Source organism: Crassostrea angulata, chromosome 10 (genome assembly GCF_025612915.1).
Source record: "Crassostrea angulata isolate pt1a10 chromosome 10, ASM2561291v2, whole genome shotgun sequence".
Lineage (NCBI taxonomy): Eukaryota > Metazoa > Mollusca > Bivalvia > Ostreida > Ostreidae > Magallana > Magallana angulata.
In genome coordinates, this window is record NC_069120.1 from 5,298,482 (window position 1) to 5,324,432 (window position 25,951).

Sequence of the window (25,951 nt, forward strand, 5' to 3'; positions counted from 1 at the left end):
TCAATGAGAGGATTTTCTTGCATCAGATAATGCAGGAAGTGGTCATGAATATCTGAATTTTAACTTCAATGAGTCACAAAAATATATTGCAAACAATGACAAAAATTGATGTAAACAACAAGACCCTGACTGTAAAAAAAACAATGAAATGGCAATTAATTTGTTGATAATTTAATGACATTTAAATTAAGATAAAAAGTTCAGAAAACTTTATGCAAGACAATGATATAAATACATAATGTACATGTACACGTATCCTTAATTTACAGCAATGAAAAAAAATATTGTGTTCAAACATGAAAACATTATGCCATATGATAACAATATTCTTCATTTAAAAAAAAAATGGTATTCAACACATGTAACAAATGGAAATCTAATGAGAAAAAAGGAGCATTTAGTGCAGTAATTGTTAGTTCTGGTATCAAAATGGAAAATGTTCAATACAATAAAAAAAAAAAAAGAATCGGTAATCAAGGGAATACTTAAATTTACTACACAACACAAACAATGGACTATTTCACTGTCTGTACTGGGAGATAAAACCTTTCTACTCAATGTCCAGGCCGTCAGAATCAGCTTGCTACTACTACAGGTAGGCCGACTGTGCTACAGTCGAGTCACATAAATCTGGGTGCTGCTGCCTATTGAATAGAGAGAACTACACAGTACATGTCTTAATCAAAATCATGAGGGAAAGTTTTAATTTCAGAAACTTCCCCAGAAATTGCAAATGAACAACATTCCTCTTTAAGGAGTGTGGGCTTTGTAGTCCAGTGAATTTGACTTGTGCAAGGTGGATTTCCCTGCTGTATTGGAATGTCCATCTAATTCATCTTCCCCGCCGGCCCCCTGGTACTGCATTTCCCGGCTGTCCGATCGAGTAAACCCAGGACTCTCTGGCTCACTATCAGTGTTCTCAAGCGTTCCATCAAACACCTTCGGTATGTACTGAAACAAGTTTGTTGTCTTCTTGAACTGTTTGGAGTCTGTTATCTTCTTTCCATATTGTTCAATTAGCGTCAGGATATTTCCTGTAATATAGATAGTCCAAATTGAATTTCACTCATATTTTGACACATTGGTGCTAAACTCACCAGTACGGACATGTTATGATTATTAATATTATTGACACTGTCAGGCAAAATAAAAAGGGATGGTGACTATTGCATGGGACCTTTCTGTGGGAAACATAATTTCATGTACCTATTCCCATAGGGTTGGTTTTCGTCAGGTAGACGTGAATGTCATAAAGCTCATCTCGCAGAAGTGAGTCGTCAAATGTAAAGTAACACACTTCCCTTCTTGCCTGAGTGGCCGCTATCAACTGGATCAGAGCTGTAAATAAAGTCGTGGTCATTGTCATGTTGGTACATATACCGTATATCAGAACTTCAATATTTATTATAACAAAAACACGGTGAAGTTAGAGTGATCTAAGAACATGAAGAATACATGGTATCTATCATCTTGTCACCCAATCCTGATATCAAACAGAATGTTTAAATGAATCAGATATGAAATCAATATCAGGCCCCGCGGCAATAAAACTTAGACAAGCTCACTTTTGATCTCAGTCTCACTTTTTCACTATAGGTTCCTTTTGTAAAGGTGAGACTTAGATCAAAAGTAAGCTTGTCTAAGTTTTATGGCCCCAGGGCCTGAATTTGAAGGCCATGCAGTTGTCCATAGTTACCAAATAAAAACTTTACAGATGGGAACCAATAACTAAGCAATGTTGTGTCTTATACTGTATAAGACATAGCTAAAGGATAAAAGTTGAACCTTTGAGTCTCTTGTCTCCTCCAAAAGCTCCACAGCCCCAGTTCCCTGTGCACACTGCAGGAAGAGGTGGCTGGGTGACAAAGTTATAGTGAGGTACAAAGAACCCACTGTACGCCTGCAATGAATAATATATGATATATCACTCTCTGCAAATTTCTTATGTTCAAACATTGTATAATCACTTTGAATTTAGACTGTGACATTACATTCGGAAATACAGTCATTTCTATAAATACAACTGTAATTCATGACCTGACCTAATTTTTTCTATAAATAGTTCTTTAGTTCTTGACCTGACCTTGTTAATTTCCCGGAGGACGGAGCCCATCTTGAACTGGTGGCTGAACTCCCTGATAATCAAGGCATCAATGGCCACCACATCTGTGAACAGTCTCCCCCACTGGTCCCTGTAATGTTTCAGTGGGGAAACACGGCATCAAGTCTGATCAACAATGTCAGTGCTAAACAGATCTGATCAAATCCTATGCTATAAATGAGTTTAGTACTTTACCCAAGTGTTTTCCTTTTTTACCTTAAAGTTTTGTCCACAAAATCTCCAGCCCACTTAAATTTACCAGCATATCCAGAGTAGTTGCTGAATCTTTCACAGCCTTAAAAATACAATGCAAGATTTTCACAAAATTTGACTTCAGAGTTTCCTAGTCATGATTGATAGCATAATATCCTATCCTGATAGCATAATATCCTATCCTGATAGCATAATATCCTATCCTGATAGCAAAATATCCTATCCTGATAGCATAATATCCTATCCTGATAGCATAATATCCTATCCTGATAGCATAATATCCTATCCTGATACATTTAAATCAATTAAAGTATCTGATCTTTCATTGTTTTTATGACAGTATCTCACCTTTCATTATCAGACTTTCGTTTTTCTCCAGACACTCGGTAAATAATCGAGTCACAATCATCTCTGGACAAATCAGGAACCTGATCTCCTCCTGCACCGCTCCCATCCCCAAAACCCCTCCCCCCATGTACTTGTTGGCAAAGTCCACCTGTAACACAGTGCAAGAATCAGTTCACATCAGTCAGGTAGCTCACACTGTTCAGGTTCTAAAGTTATTACGGTACCTAAAAAGTTGTCTTATTGTGGTTACTAGGTTTTTACCTGTGTTGTGGTGTAGTTTTTGTGTTATCACCTGCATCATGTGTGGTTGTTGTGTTATTACCTATGTGGTGGTGTTGTTGTTTTGGTAATTACCTGTATGGTAGTGTAGTTGTTGTGTTATTACATTTGTTGTGTTAAGGTTGTTGTAGCTATTACCTGTGTGGTGGTGTGGTTGTTATTATTACCGGTATTGTGGTGTGATTATTGTGTTTATTACCTGTGTGGTGGTGTGGTTGTTGTGTTATTACATGTATCAGGTTTGTTATAATTACCTGTGTGGTGGCGTGGTTGTTGTGGTAATACCTGTATCACAGTGTTGTTGTTGTGGTAATTACCTGTATGGTAGTGTAGTTGTTGTGTTATTAGCTGTGTTGTAGTGTGGTTGTTGTGTTATCACATGTGTTGTGGTGTTGTGGTTGTTGTGTTATTACCTGTGTCATGGTGTGGTGTTGTGTTATTACCTGTGTCGAGGTGTGGTTGTTGTGTTAATACCTGTATTGTGGTGTGGTTTTTGTGATATCACATGTGTTGTAGTGTAGTTGTTGTGTTATCACATGTGTTGTGGTGTGAATGTTGTGTTATTACCTGTATTGTGGTGTGGTTGTTATTACCTGTGTGGTGGTGTGGTTGTTGTGTTATTACATGTATCAGGTTTGTTGTAAATACCTGTGTGGTGGTGTGGTTGTTGTGTTAATACCTGTATCACAGTGTTGTTGATGTGGTAATTACCTGTCGGGTAGTGAAGTTGTTGTGTTATTAGCTGTGTTGTAGTGTGGTTGTTGTGTTATCACAAGTGTTGTGGTGTGGTTGTTGTGTTATAAGCTGTATCAGGTTTGTGGTCATCACCTGTATCATGGGGTGGTTTTTGTGTTACTACCTGAACTGTAGTGTGGTTCTGTGGTAATTACCTGTAAAGTGGTGAGATATGAATTATTTTCTGTGTGATGATGTGTTGCTGTAATTACCTGTAACAGCCCGTCTCCATCGTCTTCAATGGTCCCCTCCGCAGACACATGGATGTCTGTCAGGGTGTCCCCCAGGTTTTTCCAGTCAGGAAACTTGTCCACACACTGTCGTGTAAATGTCACAACCCCTGCTGGCACTAAGCATACCACAGAAACCTCATTACATTACACAGTTTGGTGTTTTGGCAATTATTATTTCACAAAAGCAACATTATATTCAGTGGTTTGAAGAATGCATGGCAAAGCAGGAAAACTTAAGTTTATGAATCCAGGGTACATGTTATAATTCAGTAATATTGATTATTAGAGGGATTAGAAAACTATTCTGCATATGTTTCCAGCCCATTTTTATAGGATTCTTCATGCAGAATTTTTTTTTAATAATCAGCAAGACTTTTTCCAGTTGTGCTAAAATTCCACTTACTAGTTTATTGTATAATGGGACTATGTTACAGAAAATCAAACATATTTAGGAAACAGATGACATTGATAATGTGATTGTTTTGATTTCTGTTGCAATTAGTCAGTATCGTAGAGCTTTCACATCAATAAGGCTAACTTACTCGCTGTTGTGATCAGTCTAAAGTAATTACTACTTACTCACTGTTGTGACGCGTCTAAAGTAATTACTACTTACTCACTGTTGTGACGCATCTAAAGTAATTACTACTTACTCACTGTTGTGACGCATCTAAAGTAATTACTACTCACTCGCTGTTGTGACGCGTCTAAAGTAATTACTACTTACTCACTCTTGTGACGCATCTAAACTGTTGTGGCACGTCTAAAGTTATTACTACTTACTCACTGTTGTGACGCGTCTAAAGTAATTACTACTTACTCACTGTTGTGACGCGTCTAAAGTAATTACTACTTACTCACTGTTGTGACGCGTCTAAAGTAATTACTACTTACTCACTGTTGTGACGCGTCTAAAGTAATTACTACTTACTCACTGTTGTGACGCGTTTAAAGTAATTACTACTTACTCACTGTTGTGACGCGTCTAAAGTAATTACTACTTACTCACTCTTGTGACGCATCTAAAGTAATTACTTACTCACTGTTGTGATGCATCTAAAGTAATTACTACTTACTCACTGTTGTGACGCATCTAAAGTTATTACTACTTACTCACTGTTGTGACACGTTTAAAGTAATTACTACTTACTCACTGTTGTGACGCGTCTAAAGTAATTACTACTTACTCACTCTTGTGACGCATCTAAAGTAATTACTTACTCACTGTTGTGATGCATCTAAAGTAATTACTACTTACTCACTGTTGTGACGCATCTAAAGTTATTACTACTTACTCACTGTTGTGACACGTCTAAAGTAATTACTACTTTCTCACTGTTGTGACGCATCTAAAGTAATTACTTACTCACTGTTGTGACGCATCTAAAGAAATTACTTACTCACTGTTGTGACGCATCTAAAGTAATTACTACTTACTCACTCTTGTGACGCATCTAAAGTTATTACTACTTACTCTTGTGACGCATCTAAAGTAATTACTACTCACTCGCTGTTGTGACCCGTCTAAAGTAATTAAAGATGCACTTTAGCTTTTCTAATTTCACGTCTTGATAACGAGGGTCTCCATCGTACAGACTGAAATAGAAAGACAATACCATCATTACAATGTCTGGCTATTTAGTCAACAAACCTCTGTACCCGTGTAGTTGAAATTGTTTCCTTCAAACTGACACATAAACTACAACAATCTCATTACAAAATGTCTTTGGTTGCTTAAGATTGATGTCTTGTAATTTGAGAATACAGTTAACATATATTTAATACATTCTAACAAATTAATTATTCAAATACTGTAAAATTGCGATAAGACCAAAAATCTTCACCTATTGAAATTGATTGAAGGATAATTATGATATTCTGCAGACTTTCCTCGTGCATTCCTTCTTGGGAAGGTGCAGAGGAAGGCGTTAGCTAAGAGGCAGGCAATCTGTTCCTGGGATAGGGTGATGCTCTTGTTCTTCTCCCTCTTTAACAAAGGAATGGGCTGCCAAAATAATGTTTACAAGTCATAAATATAAAGAATATTATATATCTACAATGTAAATGTTAAGTACAGTTCCATAATGACTTCAGTACAAATGGTCTTGAATTGTTTGCAGTTTATAAATACATGACTGTACATATCTACAGTGTAAATGTAGAGTAGAGTTTCATAATGGCTTCAGTACAGGTAATATTTAGACTGACTAGATATACATGCATGAGGCTGCACTACCAGGTAAAAGAATTGGAAACTTGTGTCAACTAAAATGTACAGTGTATGTTAGAAGGATTCACAATGGTTGCTGGTGTGTTGTACTGTGAAAGACATATGGTATTCCCATTCCTTTGTGTGGTGTGGATTAGTCATGATTCAAGCACTTGGTCAATGAGTATGGTACTGTATGTTACTTTTAAGCAATACTTGAATTTTTTTTACAAGGTAATAGAATCTCAAAATTTACCCCTCAGGTCCATGCAGCAGAGAAATACATTTTTTTTTTTTTTTTACAAAGAATGGTGAGGTCAACAATCTTAAATTATTTGACAGGTATTGTATTGTAACTACTTATATCTGGTTAATGCAGTGGGCTAGATCTGAAAGCCAGCTGACAATATACTACATTCAGGTGAAGTAACTCAAGCAGGAGATCTATAATCATACTACACAAACCTGAGTGATAAGATGAGGCAGGCTAAGAGCAAGTTTTATCGTCTTTGGTAGAATCACGTCAAAAAACTGTGTTCTCTCTGAATTTGACAAAATCTACAAAAATAAAATGACAAGTTAAACAAAGATGTCAAAGAATTACTTAAGATTCCTTATCTCATACCATTTTGTATCAAATCACAAGAGTTTTTAATCTTCAGTGCCAAACTTTAGATGGATCTTCATAAAGCTGTAGTAAAACATTGTCAGAAAAAAATAGCATGATTTTAACATTTAAGAGGGATACTTCTTGTGATTTTGCTCAGTTATTAATTTTTCAAATTCATTTAGGATTTAACAGTAACCACGTGCACAGTACAATCAATGAAATGCAAACTGGTACATACATCAAAACAAAATTCTGTCAGTACTCGGAAGTTCTTATCTGTCAGCCTTGTGTTGTATTTACTGATGGCATCCTGTAAGTAATGAGAAAGAATTTATGTACAAGCACCTGTTAGAAAAGGTTCTGATTATGAATGTTAAGGGATTAATTTTCAATTTGCAAGTTAATGTAAGGAGTTGAAGTACATGTATTCTTGATGTGCATTACTAATAAACTTACTGCTAGCTCCAATGGTCCTGGTATAGGCTTCCTTAGAGCACTTTCTATTATATCCCATCTTCTTCTTATCTACATAGATCAAAGACAGAAAATGATATAAAAATTGCACATTATGATATTTAGGTGAATATATTTTAATTTGTTTGCTCTGTCTACAGAATTTTGGGACAACACTTGTAGGTTCATCACAGTAGCTTTTATGGTTGCTTTAATATTTATGATATCTTGGTGGGCATATACCGTATATACTCGCCTATAAGTATGGTTCGTCTATAAGTCGGTTGCCCTATTCCAGCTTTAATTTGAAGATTTTGCTGTTGACTCCCTTATAAGTCGGGTCACTTTTTCCAGGACAATTTATGTACAGATACTCTCAATAAAATACCACATTTTATAATACATGTTTTGAGTTCTACAAAAAATTGTCTTTGTTTTACCCCATAATTGCTTATACATGTAGACTATTTCTATCATGGGTCTATGATGTTAATAACTTTTGATTTTAAATGCCATTATATAAATAGTGCCTGTTTGGGAGGGTAACAGTTGAAATTGACACCCCGAGAAAACCATTGTCAACCGACGCAAAGTGGAGGTTGAGAATGGTTTTCGAGGGGTGTCAATTTCAACTGTTATCCTCCCAAACAGGCACTATTTATTTTGTTATACTGAATGTCTTAATTTTTAAGAAAATTTTACTGCTTTTATATAAGAATAACGTGAATTCTACAGCGAACAGTACGCGCATAATTTTGCGCATTTAACAATTTGTATTGTTATACTTTCATGTTAAATACTGAAATCTGATTGGTTAAGACGCAGTTAATAATATTTACTATTACCCTCAGCGTTAGCAACGCACTTGGCAACGGGTAACATTAAAAAATGTTACATGCGCGAAAATTATGCGCGTACGGTTCGCTGAAGAATTCACGTTATTCCTATATAAAAGCAGTAAAATTTTTAAAAAAGACATTCAGTATAACAAAATAAATAGTGCCTGTTTGGGAGGATAACAGTTGAAATTGACACCCCTCGAAAACCATTGTCAACCTCTGCTTCGCGTCGGTTGACAATGGTTTTCTCGGGGTGTCAATTTCAACTGTTACCCTCCCAAACAGGCACTATTTATATAATGTTACCCATTGCTAAGTGCATTGCTAACGCTGAGGGTAATAGAATGGATTATCAACTGCATCTTAACTAATCAGATTTCAGTATTTAACATGAAAGTATAAGGAAAATGCGAAGGAAATGAACAATAACCTTGTGAAGGAAATGTACAATTATTTTGTGAAGGAAGAGTACAATTACTTTGTGAAGGAAGTGTACAAATACCTTGTGAAGGAAATGCACAATAACCTTGTGAAGGAAATGCACAATAACCTTGTGAAGGAAGTGTACAATTACCTTGTGAAGGAAGTGTACAAATACCTTGTGAAGGAAATGCACAATAACCTTGTGAAGGAAGTGTACAATACCTTGTGGAGGAAGTGTACAAATACTTTGTGAAGGAAATGCACAATAACCTTGTGAAGGAAGTGTACAATTACCTTGTGAAGGAAGTGTACAAATACCTTGTGAAGGAAGAGTAAAATTACTTTGTGAAGGATATGTACAAGTACAATTACTATGTAAAGGAAGTTAACATTTACCTTATGAGGGAAACTGATATGTATCATTTGAAGGAGCTTTTATTTATTGTAAACATATTACATTTGGCTGTGTATTCTTTTAGCATGTTTGGCAGAAAAAGGCTTCCACTCAATTAATCAAATACACAGCTAGTTGCCATGCATACATATGTGTTAAAAGAATAGGTGCATCCAGAATTATGCTTATTCAAATGCATGATAACTTCTTGAAAAAACAAATTTCCCCTAAAAATATCATACACACCAAAGATAATACATTAACAGTAACATGTTTAAGTACCAGTAATATATATAAAGTAATTTGTAAAGGGAACCTACAAGTACTTTGTAAAGGAAGTCGGTACAAGTACCTTGTTGTTGACTGGGAATTCACTCTGGTTAGAACATGGCATCCTAACATGATAACTGTCCCATTTATCCGTGTAGTGATGAGGATGAGGAAGAGGTCGTTCTTTAGGATCATATTTGTACTGAAACCAAGCATACATAAACCCTGGTGAACCTCAACAAGATATGAAACATTAGTATCTATCCAGCAGACCAATAAAATCTATCAGGATAAAATATTGAATGAAAAATCAATAAATACATGTATAGGATCTCTCATGATCTGATGTGAGATCTGACATTTTGTCTTACAAATTGTATCCTGAAGCATTATTAAGGGAATGCAACACCAAAAACAAGATGGAAACTATCAAACAGCAGCTGACAAGGGAGACAATAAATTTTCTACTGTTCAAATAGTCAGTAAGCAGGTAATCTACTAGACAAGTATTATAACAGAGAAAACTTTACTGTTTGTGTGTGATGAAAAACTTGTTATTGATATATAACTTGGAGTTATCAGACCTTAAATTTGACATATAGCAATTTAGATATTAATAATTTTGCTTCCGAAATAAACTTTGTCTAGCTGGTCTCTATTTGGTCTCTATTTAATAGGTCATAATTTTTTCAAAATAAAAAATACAGAGGTAAAATAATCATGCAAGTTATCCATAATGTAGGTTCAGAAGTCTAATTGTTTACTTACAGGGAGTTTAATCAGCACATGGTGATCGGGATGACTTTTGAGGGGAGGAAGAAGATTCATTTCTGGCGGGTTTCTGTACAGGCTGCCCAGTGACTTCCCCTGTAAGACAAAAAAATCATTCCCACACGAAATCAAAACCCAATATTTTTCCATCTAAATTAATTACTAGTAAAATTAAAAAGTTAAATGGATAATTGTACATGGTCCAATATGGTTATAAAGCATGTACAATGTTTGAGCCAGTCATCACCACTATCCATGTACACTTGTCCAATATACTAGTGAATACTGCAATAATATGATCTATTTAATGGTGTTCTCAACAATGTGGCATTTAGTAAAATCAAAAGCTATAACATAACAAGAGGTCCATGGGCCACATCGCTCACTTGAGCAATAACAGACATAGTAAAACCCACTTTATGGTCATATACAAAATATCTAAACAATGCATATAATAGATCCTGTAAAAATACTTTCCTGCATATTCTTACTTTTATTTCTTTTAATGAGCATATTCTGTTTGAAAATAATGCATTGATCTGTCTGTTTGATGTTATAATTCTCCTGAATTGGAAAAGTGCCAAAAAATTTGATAATTTCATCGTGACCAAGTAACATGGTGAGGCAAGATGTACGTTCACAAAGATGAAACCTCTAGAGCAAAATACTTTGGACTGTTAAGAGGTCTGCAGCTTATACAGGGGTTGTACGGATAACGGCGATGAAAGAGAAATATGGTGAACAATGCCTTTTACAGGTAGTGCTCAGCTATAATAACTTGTATAATACAAAACTTTTACAAGTTCATTGATTTTAAATGTACATACACCAACAGAAATTATTAAACATGTATTTTTTCCTTCTATTAAGTTGCATGAACAACATCTGTAATGATTATAACATGAGCGATGCAACAGATTATTTTTGCAGGTTGCTAATTTTGTTGGTATATAGTTGCCCAAATCTCTTTCTATCACCAAAAACATAATTCAAAATAACCTGCTACATGGGATTACTATATGCTTAACTAATGGTAGCTGTGATAAAATTACTTTTCATTGAAAACACTAAACAATGCCTTTAGCAATAACAGGTAAGTGTTCAGTTCAGGTAGGTGTTAATTATTATCGTGAGTTGTTTTGACAAACTGAGGGGTTAAATCATTAAGTGCGATGGCTTCCAATAGGAAGAGGTCTTTGTCAGGGCCAGTGGAATCTACACCAACAAAAAGAAAACGATATCTGTGTACATAACAGCATATCTGGGAAAAAGGAATTCCCATGGGTAAAGCCACCTTTTGAAGAATATATTGACAGTTTTTGGCATAAAATGCAGTCTAAGGTTGACATTTGCACTCAGAAACCAAGATTTGATATACTAACTAAATTAGCAAAGACTCTTCTTGTGCTGCCAAACAGAAATGTTGAGAGCTTTTAGCATTATCAAAAAACTCACACTGAATTTTGCTCAGAACTTAACAATGAAACATTGAATGCTCTACTGTCTTTCAAATTTAACCAGTCTGTGGATTGCAACATCAGAAGTATTGAAAAATTAAAAATCAGCAACTTTTACTTACAATGCTTCTTTGAAATAAAATACTACACAAACAAGCAGTTTAACACAAATTTCTGTTGTATATACCTTTGAACATTTGAAGTGCATGATAAATATGTCGTGAATGTCATAACGCACTATGACCAGTTTTTTTACTTTCCATATCTGGTCATGACCAGATTTTCACATGTTGGAGGTTGGCAAGTATGGTCAGGGTATATAAACTTACTACATCGATGTATTAAAGAAGTGGAAAGTCATTGATAAGCAGTCAGTTCTTACCTTCCATAAGCTGTCGTCCCTTTTCTGACTTGGTTTATGGTCAGGTATATCAGGAATGTGTGGGTCTGTGAAGTCTTGACTAAAAAATACATAAAAGGATTAAAAAACATTACAGCTGGTTTTCTATTGTACTGGTACCAGTCTCCTTGGCATCTGTAATAGAACTGAAGTGTAGTACATGTATTCATAGACATAAAAAACTATCAACAATTAATTAAGTCCAAATGTACATACAACCACCTGGTATCATGGGTTTTCAATAAGTGTTTACATACAGCATGTCATACTCCTGGGTTGGGTCTCCATCACTGCTGCAGTAACTATTCTGGGAATCTGTCCTTGAAACATCCCCTTTTCTTGAGGCCCCACCATACATTGAGGCCCCTCCAGAAACTGAGGAACCTCCCTCTTGTAAAGGTCCCACTGCAGACTGTGCATGCTTATTTTCATCTTAATAAAAAGAGAAGAGCATATTACTAGAGAAAAACAAACAAGAACAATAATGTCCATACACGTAACTCATAAGTAAGGACGACATACCATACAAATGTGTTGTTATAACCTGTTTGTTCTGTGTTTTCCTCAGAAATTTATATAAATATTTATAATCAATCATTCACACTTACATGTACAGGAGTAAATATAGGGTACTTTACATTTTAAACTTCTACATTAAATACAAGTACATATACACATATTTTAATAACCTGAATGTAACACATTTGGTTAAAATTTACAAAGTAATTTCTATAAGTTTCATAGAGAAAATAGCTAGAGCAAAATAAATCAAATTTTGACAATATAGCCAAGTCTTAATTAAAAATGTGTCTGGTAGCCAGATGTAATATTTCAGAAAACCCTATACTGTAATACACATGTATAAGAATTCCATAGAGTTTTTTTCAGAATGTACTTTATAATAACTGCATGATATCTCACCTGAGACAGAGCGACTAAAGTCTTTGCTGCTGGAGGGCTTATCAGAAGGAGTAATCTGACTTTCCTTTGATTTAGAATCTGCACTGCTAAGAAATCAAGGCAAAATGTACATTTTCTTCACAAGAGTAGTAAATATGGTGAAGGATTTTCCAACTATGATATTCATCTGATACTGTAATTACCTTGACATGACAGATACTGTAATTACCTTGACATGACAGATACTGTAATTACCTTGACATGACAGATACTGTAATTACCTTGACATGACAGAATCTGTAATTACCTTGACATGACAGATACTGTAATTACCTTGACATGACAGATACTGTCATTACCTTGATATGACAGATACTGTAATTACCTTGACATGACAGATACTGTAATTACCTTGACATGACAGATACTGTAATTACCTTGACATGACAGATACTGTAATTACCTTGACATGACAGATACTGTAATTACCTTGACATGACAGATACTGTAATTACCTTGACATGACAGATACTGTAATTACCTTGACATGACAGATACTGTAATTACCTTGACATGACAGATACTGTAATTACCTTGACATGACAGATACTGTAATTACCTTGACATGACAGATACTGTAATTACCTTGACATGACAGATACTGTAATTACCTTGACATGACAGATACTGTAATTACCTTGACATGACAGATACTGTAATTACCTTGACATGACAGATACTGTAATTACCTTGACATGACAGATACTGTAATTACCTTGACATGACAGAATCTAAAGGTGCTTCTTTCTTCTCCACTGAATCTTTCTTATTACCTTAAATATAAATCAACTTTTATATAAATATAATGATCACTTCTATTTTAACAAATATGTACAACAAACTTGTTATGAGTATATATCAACCTATAAACTTGTACCTTTTTCTTTTCTACGGAAAAAATCTAAAATAGTTTTTCTCTTCTTTGAAGGCGGCTCACTCATATCAAACGCATAAACCCCAGAATCTGTTGTATGCAAGAAAAAATAAAATAAAAGTTACATGTATACCGGTAACCAATATTTGTGAAAAAAATTACAGGTCTCTTTGGTCCTTTATTCTTCTTTAAAAAGCGAATTTTTACCAATGTTATTGAACATGTAATAAAATATCTTTGTGCAGTTAAGGTTGAAGCTGCTTCTCCAAAATCATTGTTTCATCCATCCTAACTTAACTATCCACAAAATGCAGAAAAAAGCACCCAAATGCATTTAACAGGCTCCCAAAGTTGAAATCTCACTATTTTGTTGAATATTGATAATTTTCCAGAGCACCCAAAATGAAACCATCTAATTTTGTTTATATTTTAAGCATTTCATGTTTAATTTTGAGGCACTTCAACACTTTATAGTTGCAACCTTGATTTGCATAAATTTTGTTGTTTTCTAAAATTCTCATTCACCCCAATTTCAATTTGTCTAAAGTTCAATTATATCGACTCAGAGTTGGAATCTTGCAAAATTGCTTTTATTTTGTAACTTTGGCAATTCTCTTAGTCTCAGTCCTGTCACTAAAAAAATATAAAAAAGTTGGATTGGTTAAAAGATATCAAAAATAAGCAAAGAGAAGGGGGATCATCTGTCACGAAATAGGTTCTGCTTGTACCCCTTGGGGGTTTGTATACACAATTCACATGTGTATACATTGTGTTTATAGTGTTTTTTACACCGAGACCCTGTGACCCAAAAATGTGAAATGTAAATTAATACATACTGGTAAAGTTAATTTATATAATCAAACATTTCATAAAACATTTTTTAAAATGTGTGACATTTGTGGAGGTATAAAATATGAAGTTTATAAAAATTTGGGCCACTTGTAACATTCAAAATAAAGCTGGACAATTCTTGGGAAGAAATTTAAAACACTATTTGAATTTGTTTCAGGTTTTGTGAAAGAGGAGATGGTCAAACAGAGCTCCTAAAATTAGGCATTTGGACTCGCAGTTTTATTAACTACCAGGCTTTAGAATTTTGGGCATCCATCACTAATATTTAAGGCGCTCAAGAAAATACATTGGGGCACTGTGACTGAAAAAAAAAATTGGGGTGCTCGTGCATGGGGCAATATGGCAGCATCCAAAGTCATACTGAGCAGCATGTAATCAAATTAATTCACATTAAGTATAGCTTATCACACACTCTGAAGAAAGCAATAATTTAAAAACAACACTGATTTTTATCAGTTAGTATATTACATCCAAAAGAAAGAGATATAATCAATTTATGGGATTAACAGTAATATTATTACCCACAGGAGGGTACGTTTAATACAAAGATGTGCAAGATCGAGAGGGTTCTGTGAGGAAAACATTTTCTTACTGAATTTACACATTTGTTTAGTCACATCTATAAGAGTTTTATTAAAAAGGTGTTTAATAATAAATCAATCGGATGCAAACAGGTTGTATCTTGTCATGTCCAATTTCCAAACAAAACTTATAATTTAAAATTGTTAAGATTTGTTAAAATCGTTACAATATCCATATTACTTTGAAAAATATGAGATGAATGTTGGATTATCTAACGATAAATAAAAAATCAGAATATGACAGTGTGAATTGTAGCCAAGTCTAAAGCTTTTACAATAGCCATGATAACTCTACCATCTATGATAGACTGACGACCAACTTGTCGATGTAAATTGTTCTGCTCACAGTAAACTGACCAAGACACCAACCGGGAATGTCATGGAATTTGGGGGAACGAAGCTTTATAATCCGTTTCAGCATAAATCTTCTCCAAAGCAATCAATTTCGTTACTCAGGTTATGATTTTTGGAGAACTTGAAACTTACTTTCACTTTAGAACTTCCGGTTAGCGTCCTTTTCCGGTGTTCGTAGAACCATTCAACATGGTGGGAATTACATTAGCATTTGAAATCCGTTAAAATCCCCAGAAATTGCATGTTATGATCAGTCTAAATGATACAAAATGGGTTTATCATTGAATAATTGTTAAAACTGTGAAATTTTTTTCACGAAAAGTTCTGTTTTAATTTTAATAAACGTGATAGTTGGTGTTTGTTTACATCATGAAGCTATTCTTGCATGTGTAATAAATGCAAGACTGTTAAATTCTTTAAAAATGTAAAACGATTCCAGGATCGATAATGTTTGTATCAGTGTATATACTTTTTTTTAAAATATAATTATAGCATAATTTTGAAAATGAGAAGAACGGTTTTATATTGATCTTTATCTCTTAAAGTTAAAATCAGCTGAATTATTAAAATGTGATTTATCTCTTCAGAGTGAAGGGGCGGCCACCATCCGAACAAGAAAGTTCATGACAAATCGTTTGCTATGCAGAAAGCAAATGGTAAGTTGTTTTTAATAGCCATTTTCATAATTGACATCAATTGTCAGCTGTGGTTTAGAAAGAATAATCTTACCGTGACCAGGCTACGCTCAGGTCACAGTAAGAATTCGTCCCATATTCTTGCAATGTAGCAGCCGCGAAGCGGATCAGCTTCGAGTCGATTCTAAGTCTGTTAAAAATAATCTGCAGAGGAGAAACACATTTTTATACATTACAAACCTTTCTGAGTATGGATATGTAGTTTAGTCCACAAAATGTCCATTTAATGAGTCATACCAAGGCATTTTATTAAAATACGCGTTTGAATTTGCCTGCCATTTTGTCAGAAATCGCACTCGGAATGTCTCAGATTTTATCGTTAACATGGCGACAATAAACAGAATTTTCAAACATGATGATAAAAGTGGCAGCGATTTCGTTGCAAAAACAGTGAATGTGGTAATATGGGATTATAAAAGAGCAACATTGTAGGTGTTTGAGACCAATCATATGAAAATTTAGGCGAGATACAGCGCAATATAATTTATTTAAATGCTACAAAGCGAGTATATGGCACGAATTCTATCGTTTAACTGGGTCCGTAGGACATCTGCATTTTAACGATAGAACATTCTATCTAGGGTTTTTTTAACACAGGCATGGAAAATTATTATTAAATACAACAACTCAATAGTTTGATATGTAATTAATAATCAAATAGGGGTCTTTATCTCTCTCTTTAAAGATTATCATTGCAAATGATGAGCATGCCCTTATATGCTCTAGGAGAACATATTTAGATTTTTTTCCTGTAATTGATTTATTCTGTACAGAAATTATTGTATGGTTATTTTGTTTGTAGATTGTAGATGTATTGCATCCAGGCAAAGCCACAATTCCTAAAACAGAAGTTAGAGAAAAACTGGCCAAAATGTACAAGACCACGCCAGATGTCATTTTCTGCTTTGGATTCAGGACTAAGTTTGGAGGAGGCAAAACCTCAGGATTTGGTTTAATTTATGATAGCTTGGACTTTGCCAAGAAGTTTGAACCCAAATACAGATTACAGAGAGTAAGTAACTGTTTTATTATAAGGTTAAAGTTGGGATTCAGCTGCACCTGAAACAACTGATTCCTTCATTATTATCATTGTCAAGATTAAAATGAAACTATTGTATTTTGAAAATCACAATTGTGAAAGTTGTATACGTTATAAGGCCTGACAAAAAAATATGTTTGTTTACGGTTTCCCGACCGACCCTATATATAATTGCCGACCCTAATTGTTTTTATCCATCGTTTGAAATCCGGAAGTCACACGTGGGTTCGTTTAACTTTTATATTCATCTTAATCTGTCAAGCGTTTGAAATCGAAATCGAAAGTGAAAAAAAAACATGGCGTCAATATCTACGTCCACATGTTCTCTGCAGTTTGAAGAATGCGCACACATTAAGCAAATGCAGTTGATATTGGTATTGCCGAATAATATGACATTCATCCAGATGTTCGATCGATAACATGGGGGAAATGAAAAGGTTCCCGATTTTGAAGTACGAGGCAAACAAAATGGAGGCAAGATAGTTTTGACCACAGGAGTCGGCGATTTTATCAATTTCTTGAAAATAAATGAGAAACAACCAAAATCCTACCAGTGAGCTTCGTGAGCGTAGCGAGCGAAGCGACAGGATGGCAATGAGTTTTCTAGATTTTCTTTATTTCGCTTTCCAACCGATATTAAACACCAGACATCCGTGGTGTTATCTTATCAATTTCTTGCATTTATTTCCCAAAAATTATCTTCAAAAATCATTTTAAATCCTTTTTGCACATCTCGATCATGGCCATGTTTGATGCTTGTGGTGTGCAATATCATGTTTTTAAAAAAATAATGGGTGTCTGTTTTGTAGAAAAACTTAGCATATCGAGTCATTTTCAAGGAACATTCTGCAAAAAAATATATAGTCTGTTGCACTATTGATACTATTACTAGGTCAGGCGCAAATCGAAAATTAATCCTATGGGGAGATCTCTACTAAGCATGTTAATTGTTGCAACAGCAGACATAAACTATTTTTTTGTATTGTCTTATTTATTTCTAGAACACATTTTATCCACCAATTAATGAAGATAAAGTTTAAAATCGATAAACCTCTAGATTTTATATTTGATTACAAGTACCTAGATTCTATAAAATAGACTATAAATACGAGGCACGATTTTTACTGCGAAACTGAACGTGTTAAATAAAACCACGTGGTCCAAAATTTAAATGACAATAACATTCGCAGGGGTGCATATGGCAAACAAAAGTAAGCATGACATAATGGCAAAACAATTTTGTATTATCAGTTTTCGAGGGTTGTTCGGAAATTATTAAGACATTTTCTCTTATTCTTTTAGGAAAAGAGATAAACCCTTAAAATTTCACCAAAATGTAAATCAGAATAGAGTTTATCAATGTAAAAAGTTTGTTTTCCATGGCATGAATAGATCATTATTGGTAAGTGGATCAACGTGCCTGCGTCCAGTGACCCAGCGCAACTGCAAAATTTTCGCAACGTCATTTTAACGCTTCTCATTGCTCCTGTGTTTAAACACCTTACAAACGATCGGAAATAAGAATTATTTTTTATTTCTCATCTTTTGTTTTGATTTCAAGATGTCATCATTTACTTTTTCTCTCATTCTTGATTTTTATTTTGAGTTCTGTTTACCCTAAAATCAAATTACTGTGAATGTCTCCTGCTTGTTTTTATTTTAGAACTGTTGACAACAGTTAGTGGTAAACAGTACTTGATATTAAGTCTATTTGTCTTAATTCTAGTTATTAATAAACAATCAGTGAAAATAATATGATGAACTGAAGCTCTGTATCCCTGGTTATCGTATAATTTTGGTTTAAGGAATTGCGTGGCCTTGAAGGTCTTCTTCTGAGATTTCCACCAGTTTGATGTATATTCACTGTGCCGTCTTAAGGTCAAAATTCAATGTAATGTCGTTGTCATATTTCTATAGCTTGGTAAATATATTTGTACCATATCTGTATTTCAGCTCGAAAATTAGTGAAACATAATCAAACGTTAGTTGCAAAATATAGCAAAATGAACATATTTAATTTGATTTCTTTTATCATTAACTGTAATTCTACGGACACTTTGAAATGGGATGTTCATGTTTTTTAATCTCCGAGATTATGCCTGCGCCAGGTACCCCGACCACTGACTTGTTTACCTACTGTTGTAAACAAAATATTTAATTAACTTTCAATATTACTTTGTTTAATTATTTGTTTTGGATTCTTCAATGTTTATGCCAATTTTCGTCAAAATTTGTCACTTAGAAAGGGATAAGGGATATATTCGAGTTGTCATAATAATTTCATGTATGTGACGTTTATGAAGTTGTGTAAAAAAAAAAAATAAAATAAAAAAAAAATCCTACCTACCGACCCTATTTTTTTTCAGCATGTAACAGTAAACAAACATATTTTTTTGTTTGGCCTAAAGAATACTCTCTATCTGGATCTGGTGTATTTATTTTACAACGAATTCTACAAAATGTATTCCTCTCAGTTTCTAAACATGAAATCATTTTTTTTTTTTTATTAAAAAGGGAATTTTGTTATGATAAATATTCATTATTTTACATGTACATGTATGTGAATTTTAATGTTTAAAATTAACAGTGAACCATTCAAATGCTGTGTAGTAAACAGAACAAAATAACAAATTAATTTGTATTTCTTTTGATAGCATGGCTTAGTAGAAATTAAGAAAACTGGCCGAAAACAAAGGAAAGAGAGAAAGAATAGGCAAAAGAAAGTCAGAGGGACAAAGAAAGCAAAAGTGGGAGCAGGCAAGAAGGTAAGGATTGTCCATACAGAAGTGTCCATGTATGAAGGAAAATATGTTGGTGTGATAGCAGAGCTTAAGTATTGTAAAACATGGAGAAAAATACTGCCCTTTCTCACTCTGAGTGGTCAGATGCATTATGGCAGTGTAAGGTGTCCAAAATCCAAAATGTTTATAGTCATCTAAATTATGTGTTTATTGTCATCTAAATGTTTGTTCATGAAATGTAAAAAAAAATTAACAGTGATGATTTGAATATTTATGAAATCCTTTTTCTTCATTATTCACATCGAGACCAGAAGAATTCTGAGATCTGTATTTCTGTCTGTTAGATGGAGTTGCATGTTCTGGGCTTTGTTCTTGAACTGATGTGGATAATGAAATCTTTGTTTGGTAAGATCTCTGAACTACAAAAATATATATGAACCAGTGTCGTAGATCGTCAGCAGAAGTGAGACGCTTTCGAGTCTTTCATCTCTGACTGAAAATAGGTGGTGTCAGAATGAAATGAAAATGATAAACGTCCTACTGGTGAAGAAGTTCAGGGATAAACCTTCGTTAGTAGGATAACTTGTACATGTGTATAAGTATGTGGGATAACGGTGACAATATTGTTTACAGAAGTAAAGCAGTGATGGCCATGCTGGACAGGTTTGTGTGTTGTGTGCGTGTGTGATCCTTGCTATCCTTTTTCTGTACCTAGACATAAAGCTGAGAGGCTAGATCTATTCTTTAATGTCAGTGTCAACACTGAACTTGCCATGAAGCATGCCTTTGTCCTGAAGGTGATCAAATTCTGGCTATTGCCATTGGCTGGTGTTGAATGGAATCACAGTAACAAACTGAGTATTCCATGTGTCTGTAGATTGTAGTTGTTTTGAACTTTATTCCAGTTGTTTCTGAAAAAATTTTAGGTACAAGTTCATCATTTCTCCAAAACAATCCAAATTCAGTATTACAATTGAAGAGATGACAACTGGAAAAGTGGAAATTCCTTTTATCACAGTGAATGTAGTGTGTTTATAGGTCTAGCCCTCAGCTCTGTGTTTTCACACTATGAGTATCAGCATTCTTTTCTTTTTTTTCCTCCTTTCATCAGTGGTATGAACTAGTGTAATGTAATTTCTGGCATATTAATAACTAACAACAAAGAGAACCGTCAAAAAAATTTGATTGGGTTTATCCATCCCACATATTATGCTTCAATTCTAAACAAGACAATCTTCAGGAAAATAAGTGATATATTTTTGATTTGCCAAAATATTTTTGAAATCGTTTTTTCTTTATTTATTATTAGCAAATGTCAAAGATGTAACACAATTATACCCACCTTGACGTCGAAGGCAAATCTTAATAAAGTGGTGAAATATTGTGGAACCCTTTGTATGTAAAGTTTGTTTTGTAAACAAATGTATATCCTTTTTCCATTAAAATATGGGTTAAATGACTTGGAAAACTACTACAATGCCTAGCTATTACTATACACATACTAAGCAAAACCATCGATCCCATACATTAAATTTTATGTAAAACTGGACCAAGCAGCTTTTTAAAGGGACTTGGACACGATTTGACTTAAAATTTTCAAATTTTATTTTTCCATTTTCAATGTTTATACTGATAAAAATAGAAGTTTATAATGCTATGTCAAAATTTGAAAGTCAAATATCAAGTTATAAGCAAGATACAGAGTTCATATTTCTTTGTTTTGTAAACAAACTCGAATATTGTCATTTTATATATATGTGTTGTATTGGTGTAAGTTTCAATCACATGTATTTTTCTTTTGTTGATAATAGTATTTATGAAGATACTGAATTAGTTTAATTAGTTTTTACTTGTCAATTTGTCGAAGAAATGGTAATTCTCTACATTACATTTTTTGTAAACAACTATAAGACTCGAGCTTTGTTTACATAACAACCATTTCTTATCTCTGTATCTCGCTTGTAGCTTGACTTTAACATTCAATATTTTGGTCAATCATTTAAAATGCACCAGTAAAGCATTTTATACATAAAAAATAAAAATAAAAAATTTTGATCTTAATCGTGTCCACGTCCCTTTAAAAAAAAAATGCAAATAATAGTAAAGATGCTATTTCCACCATTTAATCATAAAATTAGAAGCCCATTAAATTCTCATTCACTTTTGGGCTAAAATCTTTTAAATACATGGCGATAGAATTTGAAAATGTTTAACTTTAAGTTTTCACCGCTTTGATTTAGTTTCATTTTTTTTATAACACACTTTTTAGCTTCAAAGCTTGTTAAAACTAAATATGGCATTACATACATGTATTTGCTAAAATTATTGAATATGAGAAATGTCAATGTAGACACAGGTCTATTAATACATGGCCAAGCATATGTTTCAGCCCATTAAACAAAATTATTGACCTTATTGGTTAAATTCAGTTTTTGTTTCAGAGAAATGAATATATCAGTCAATATAAATGTTATATATAAAGGTATATGAAATGTGATAAATTGTACTTAATTCCCTTGGATATGTCAAAGTTTTATGTATTCCTCTGATTTTTGAGGTGCTGATAGTTTAACAATTTGGAGAAAACATTATGTTGAGCAATTTAACTAGGGGTAATTAGATAAGGAAATGTATGTAATATCATTGGGCGAATTATTAGGGACATTTTGTTGTTGCAGGATGTCTAATAAAATTATTTTGAGTATAGGATTAAAAATATTCAAATTTTCAAATACATGAACTACACTATACTGTAAACATTAACACATTTGTGACAGGGAAATTTTCATTAATTTTGCTCTCTTGAAAAGAGGTGAGGTAATGCTTTAAAAATTAACAAAATTTGGGAATTCTGTACTGAAAAAAAAGTAAGAATTTTTCCTATAAAGATTATTGTCCCTTACAACTTAATTCAGATTTATAAAATTTAAACAGAAATCAGGAAAAAGAATTAAAAGGATTAAAGTTAAAATTAATTGTTTACAGATGTACATTGTTCAATCCCTCAACTTGTACGAAAATTTTCTTAAATTAGCACAATATAATCAATATTTTATTTTCAGTGTTTAAGGAGGCCTGCACATAATTATTTAAAAATCATGTGGAGTGTTATAAAAAAAAGAAATGAACTTATCTGCATGAAAATGTTGCTAGATATAGAGTTAGCTAAAGAAACGACTATTATATCAGGTTTTAATATCAATAAAAAATGTGTATTTTTAAATATGCTGGCCACTATTTTCAAAGTTCTCATTCAAAAAAGTTTTTGCCAATGTATTCACCATCTTGTGTCACGTGAAACAGTTGATGTTTTAACAGACTCTGTTTAAATAGATTGTTCATTCGTAGGACTTAATGAAAATACATGTATATGACGTACAACTGTTTCTTGTAAATGTTCATTTTACAGTTATTACAGAATTGGACTAATTATCATTAAAGACATTACTTTTGTTGTTGTTTTGGATTAGATCTGCAGACATGATTACTTTTCAGGGCTTGGAATACATTATCATAGGATGCACAGATTTTCAAAATTTTGTCGTTTTTTTGGTGCATTCTATTCATAGAAACAGTGGGGGGGGGGGGGGGGGGGGGTCAGCATTTTACACCCAACTTTGGTGGGTGCATATTATACACAAGTGTGTGTAATAAACAAGACTTTACAGTAAAGGCCAAAGGGATATGGAAGTCTCTAGTTTGCAACTTGTCAATCATGGTTGTTTTTTTTTTTTTTACGAAACATGTAGACATCACAATGGATAGGAAAATAGGATCATCTTACTGACCTGCCAAACAATAGAAATCTATCTGTAGACCATGTTATAGACAACCAATAATTATGACAGTGATCAGTTTTGTCCAACTCTCCGTCTGTTCATCCAGTAACAATTTAGGAGCATACTTGCTTTCCCGTTGACCCTACTTCACTATAGGTTTGAAGTGACATTTAATCATATTTCATGGTCAAAGGTCAAGGTGGAAGCAACTTTGTCTAAAATCCTTTACCAGAGTATATTATCTCCCCCTTGCAGCCTGAAAATGAAAAGCTCATCATTGTTCATTGTGTACCAATGTTCATAACTTAACATCACAACGAATGTATATACGATCATTTGTTTCATATATATTAAAATTATCCCAATTACACTACCAACGAAATTACGTCCCAAATAGCCAGGAAAATTTTGGCCACCCATGAACATTGACCCCCACCAATAAAAATGATTGCACACTGAGTAAGTCCTGAGTGACCTATTTAAGATATTGGTATCCTGAATTTTATAAGATGACCATGTATAAGATACATTGGTATGACTGTCATTTGTATAAGATATATTGATATTGATATGACTGATATTTGTATAAGATATACAGGTATGACTGTCATATGTATGCAAACCGTAATATCCTTTTCTTTGTGTTTGTTGTAGTAAACTGGAGATGGTGGATGCTGGGAGCTGGACAGTTGTCTTTATCATGTAATAAACTATTGTCCAGAATTATGTGTTATTTCGTGCATAAGAAAAAAAGTACAAGTTTTTCGTAAATGTTGCAAAATAATCAGAGGTTGAGAAATGTTTTTTATTTCAAACAACAACTCGAGACTGAGGAGGTTATTCTGCAACATTCACAATAACAAGAACTTTTATTTTTACTCTACTAATGGCCCACTGATGGCTTGTCCTATAGAGAGACAATCTGGATCATTAAGATTGCTGTTCCATGTAACCTCATCAGCTTTGTTAATAGTACATGTAGAGTTTACATGTGTCAGTTGATCACAGGCTACTGATTGGAATGTCATGCAAATATTTTTCGTTGAATATTTAATACAGTTCACTAATTTATAAAATATCTTTGAATCAATATTATATAGCATTGAATGATTTATTAATAACTGCCCTCAATGAGTAGACAGATTGATTAATGCAATGTGGTAATTTGTCTGCTCAACTGTAAGCAGTTATGGCTATTTGTACTTTGCGGAACGAAAAGGAATCGGGGTAAGAGGTGCCTGACGGAGAAACAAATTAAAAGAAAAACATTTCAATTAAACCTACTGTACATGGCACAACATTTTTCAAATTTTTATGTGTGAATGCACTGTATATTAAAGTATGCTTTTTATTGCTTTGTAAGTCATTACACGTTTCTTTCATATTGGGCGCCTCTTAACTGATTCCTTTCCAATCCACAAAGTACAAATAGCCGCAATTATTGACACGACGATGTCAAACCATTTAATGCTTATATTTATATTTTCTATCTGATGAAATCAAAACCATATTTACAAGATTAACCAGTAAAACTTGAAGATTACATCAGGAATAAATTAGTGACAGCAATAACAGCTGTTTTCTCAAACCAGTTTAAACTGGTTTTCACATGGAGTTGGGGATCTTTTTATGTGTAAATTCATATGCATTTAATAGGATCGTAGCATTTAGGGGCATTTCTAGATCACAGAATTTAATAGAAAAATTTACTGTATAATGTAAAATATATTCCTTAAAATTTTAAGGGCAATGTAATACAATTATTATTGCTACTCATTTTGATACGTTAAAACGTGCAGTGGAAATGTGTTTTTTTTTTGGGGGGGGTTCCTTCGAACAGCCACATGGAGGTCTTTGAAATAAACATTTAAGGTAATTCACATCATTAGGGCCCCACAAGGATTTGCGGGTGCCCTATAGTAATCACTGTCCGTCCGTCCGTCCGTCTGTCCGTCTGTCACTTCCGTCCACAAATTTTTTGTTTTTTTCTAATAACTTTTTTTAGGGTTGCCCAATCAAGTTTAAATTTGGTATGGTAGTTCAGTAGGCAGAAATACATATTTTGATGCTAAGTTTGGTTCTCTATGTCTTCTGGTTTGGAGCTGGGGTGGTGGGGTAGATTCTTTAACTATGCATAAGAATGAATGGGCAAAGAGAGATAACTGCTGAGAATGTTACCATTGTATACTTGGAAGGCTGTGCAATATTTGTCCTTTGGGATTACTTAACCTTCTACAGGAAGAAAATCCTAAGCTTTATCTTTCACATTGAGATTAATTACTGCACTGCCTGTGTCTGCAAATGACCTTTGTTTTGAAGTTAAGGTCAATTTTGAATGATG

General features: G+C 33.7%; 2 protein-coding genes across 8 annotated transcripts; one reads left to right on the forward strand and one right to left on the reverse strand.

The window, feature by feature from the left end:
• Positions 1-155: 155 nt before the first annotated feature.
• Positions 156-15,539, reverse strand: LOC128165506 (poly(ADP-ribose) glycohydrolase-like). 6 transcript variants are annotated; one of them, XM_052830122.1, is made up of 20 exons: positions 15,489-15,539; positions 13,573-13,659; positions 13,411-13,468; positions 12,657-12,742; positions 11,993-12,167; positions 11,718-11,796; positions 9,876-9,974; positions 9,190-9,309; positions 7,185-7,253; positions 6,967-7,038; positions 6,584-6,676; positions 5,754-5,914; positions 5,417-5,505; positions 3,889-4,025; positions 2,663-2,810; positions 2,318-2,396; positions 2,084-2,192; positions 1,786-1,900; positions 1,207-1,338; positions 156-1,034 (listed from the first exon to the last, which is right to left on the reverse strand). In XM_052830122.1, exons 2-20 carry the CDS (start codon positions 13,634-13,636, stop codon positions 751-753), a joined length of 2,169 nt encoding a protein of 722 aa, XP_052686082.1. In that variant the 5' UTR covers positions 13,637-13,659; positions 15,489-15,539; the 3' UTR covers positions 156-750. The 6 variants fall into 6 exon arrangements, with proteins under 6 accessions (XP_052686082.1, XP_052686079.1, XP_052686076.1 ...); XM_052830119.1 differs by having other exon boundaries at positions 15,372-15,500; XM_052830116.1 differs by having other exon boundaries at positions 15,360-15,500.
• LOC128165507 (40S ribosomal protein S24-like) lies at positions 15,479-24,333 on the forward strand. Of its 2 annotated transcripts, XM_052830123.1 has the most exons (6): positions 15,479-15,548; positions 15,944-16,012; positions 16,854-17,063; positions 19,745-19,855; positions 20,465-20,494; positions 24,265-24,333. In XM_052830123.1, the coding sequence occupies exons 1-5, from the start codon at positions 15,546-15,548 to the stop codon at positions 20,468-20,470; spliced, it is 399 nt and encodes a 132-aa protein (XP_052686083.1). In that variant the 5' UTR covers positions 15,479-15,545; the 3' UTR covers positions 20,471-20,494; positions 24,265-24,333. The 2 variants fall into 2 exon arrangements, with proteins under 2 accessions (XP_052686083.1, XP_052686084.1); XM_052830124.1 differs by lacking the exon at positions 20,465-20,494.
• Positions 24,334-25,951: the final 1,618 nt, after the last annotated feature.

What these genes read in the sequence shown, in the direction of transcription:
- LOC128165507 (XM_052830123.1), top strand. An exon ending in TGCTATGCAGAAAGCAAATG is followed by an intron (nt 16,013 to 16,853) that starts GTAAGTTGTTTT and finishes TTTTGTTTGTAG; the next exon opens with ATTGTAGATGTATTGCATCC. An exon ending in CCAAATACAGATTACAGAGA is followed by an intron (nt 17,064 to 19,744) that starts GTAAGTAACTGT and finishes TTCTTTTGATAG; the next exon opens with CATGGCTTAGTAGAAATTAA.
- LOC128165506 (XM_052830116.1), bottom strand. Translation starts at nt 15,423, where the DNA reads ATGCTGAAACGGATTATAAAGCTTCGTTCCCCCAAATTCCATGACATT. An exon ending in CCTTCAATCAATTTCAATAG is followed by an intron (nt 5,506 to 5,753) that starts GTGAAGATTTTT and finishes TTTCTATTTCAG; the next exon opens with TCTGTACGATGGAGACCCTC. An exon ending in CGAAAGTCTGATAATGAAAG is followed by an intron (nt 2,397 to 2,662) that starts GTGAGATACTGT and finishes TGTATTTTTAAG; the next exon opens with GCTGTGAAAGATTCAGCAAC.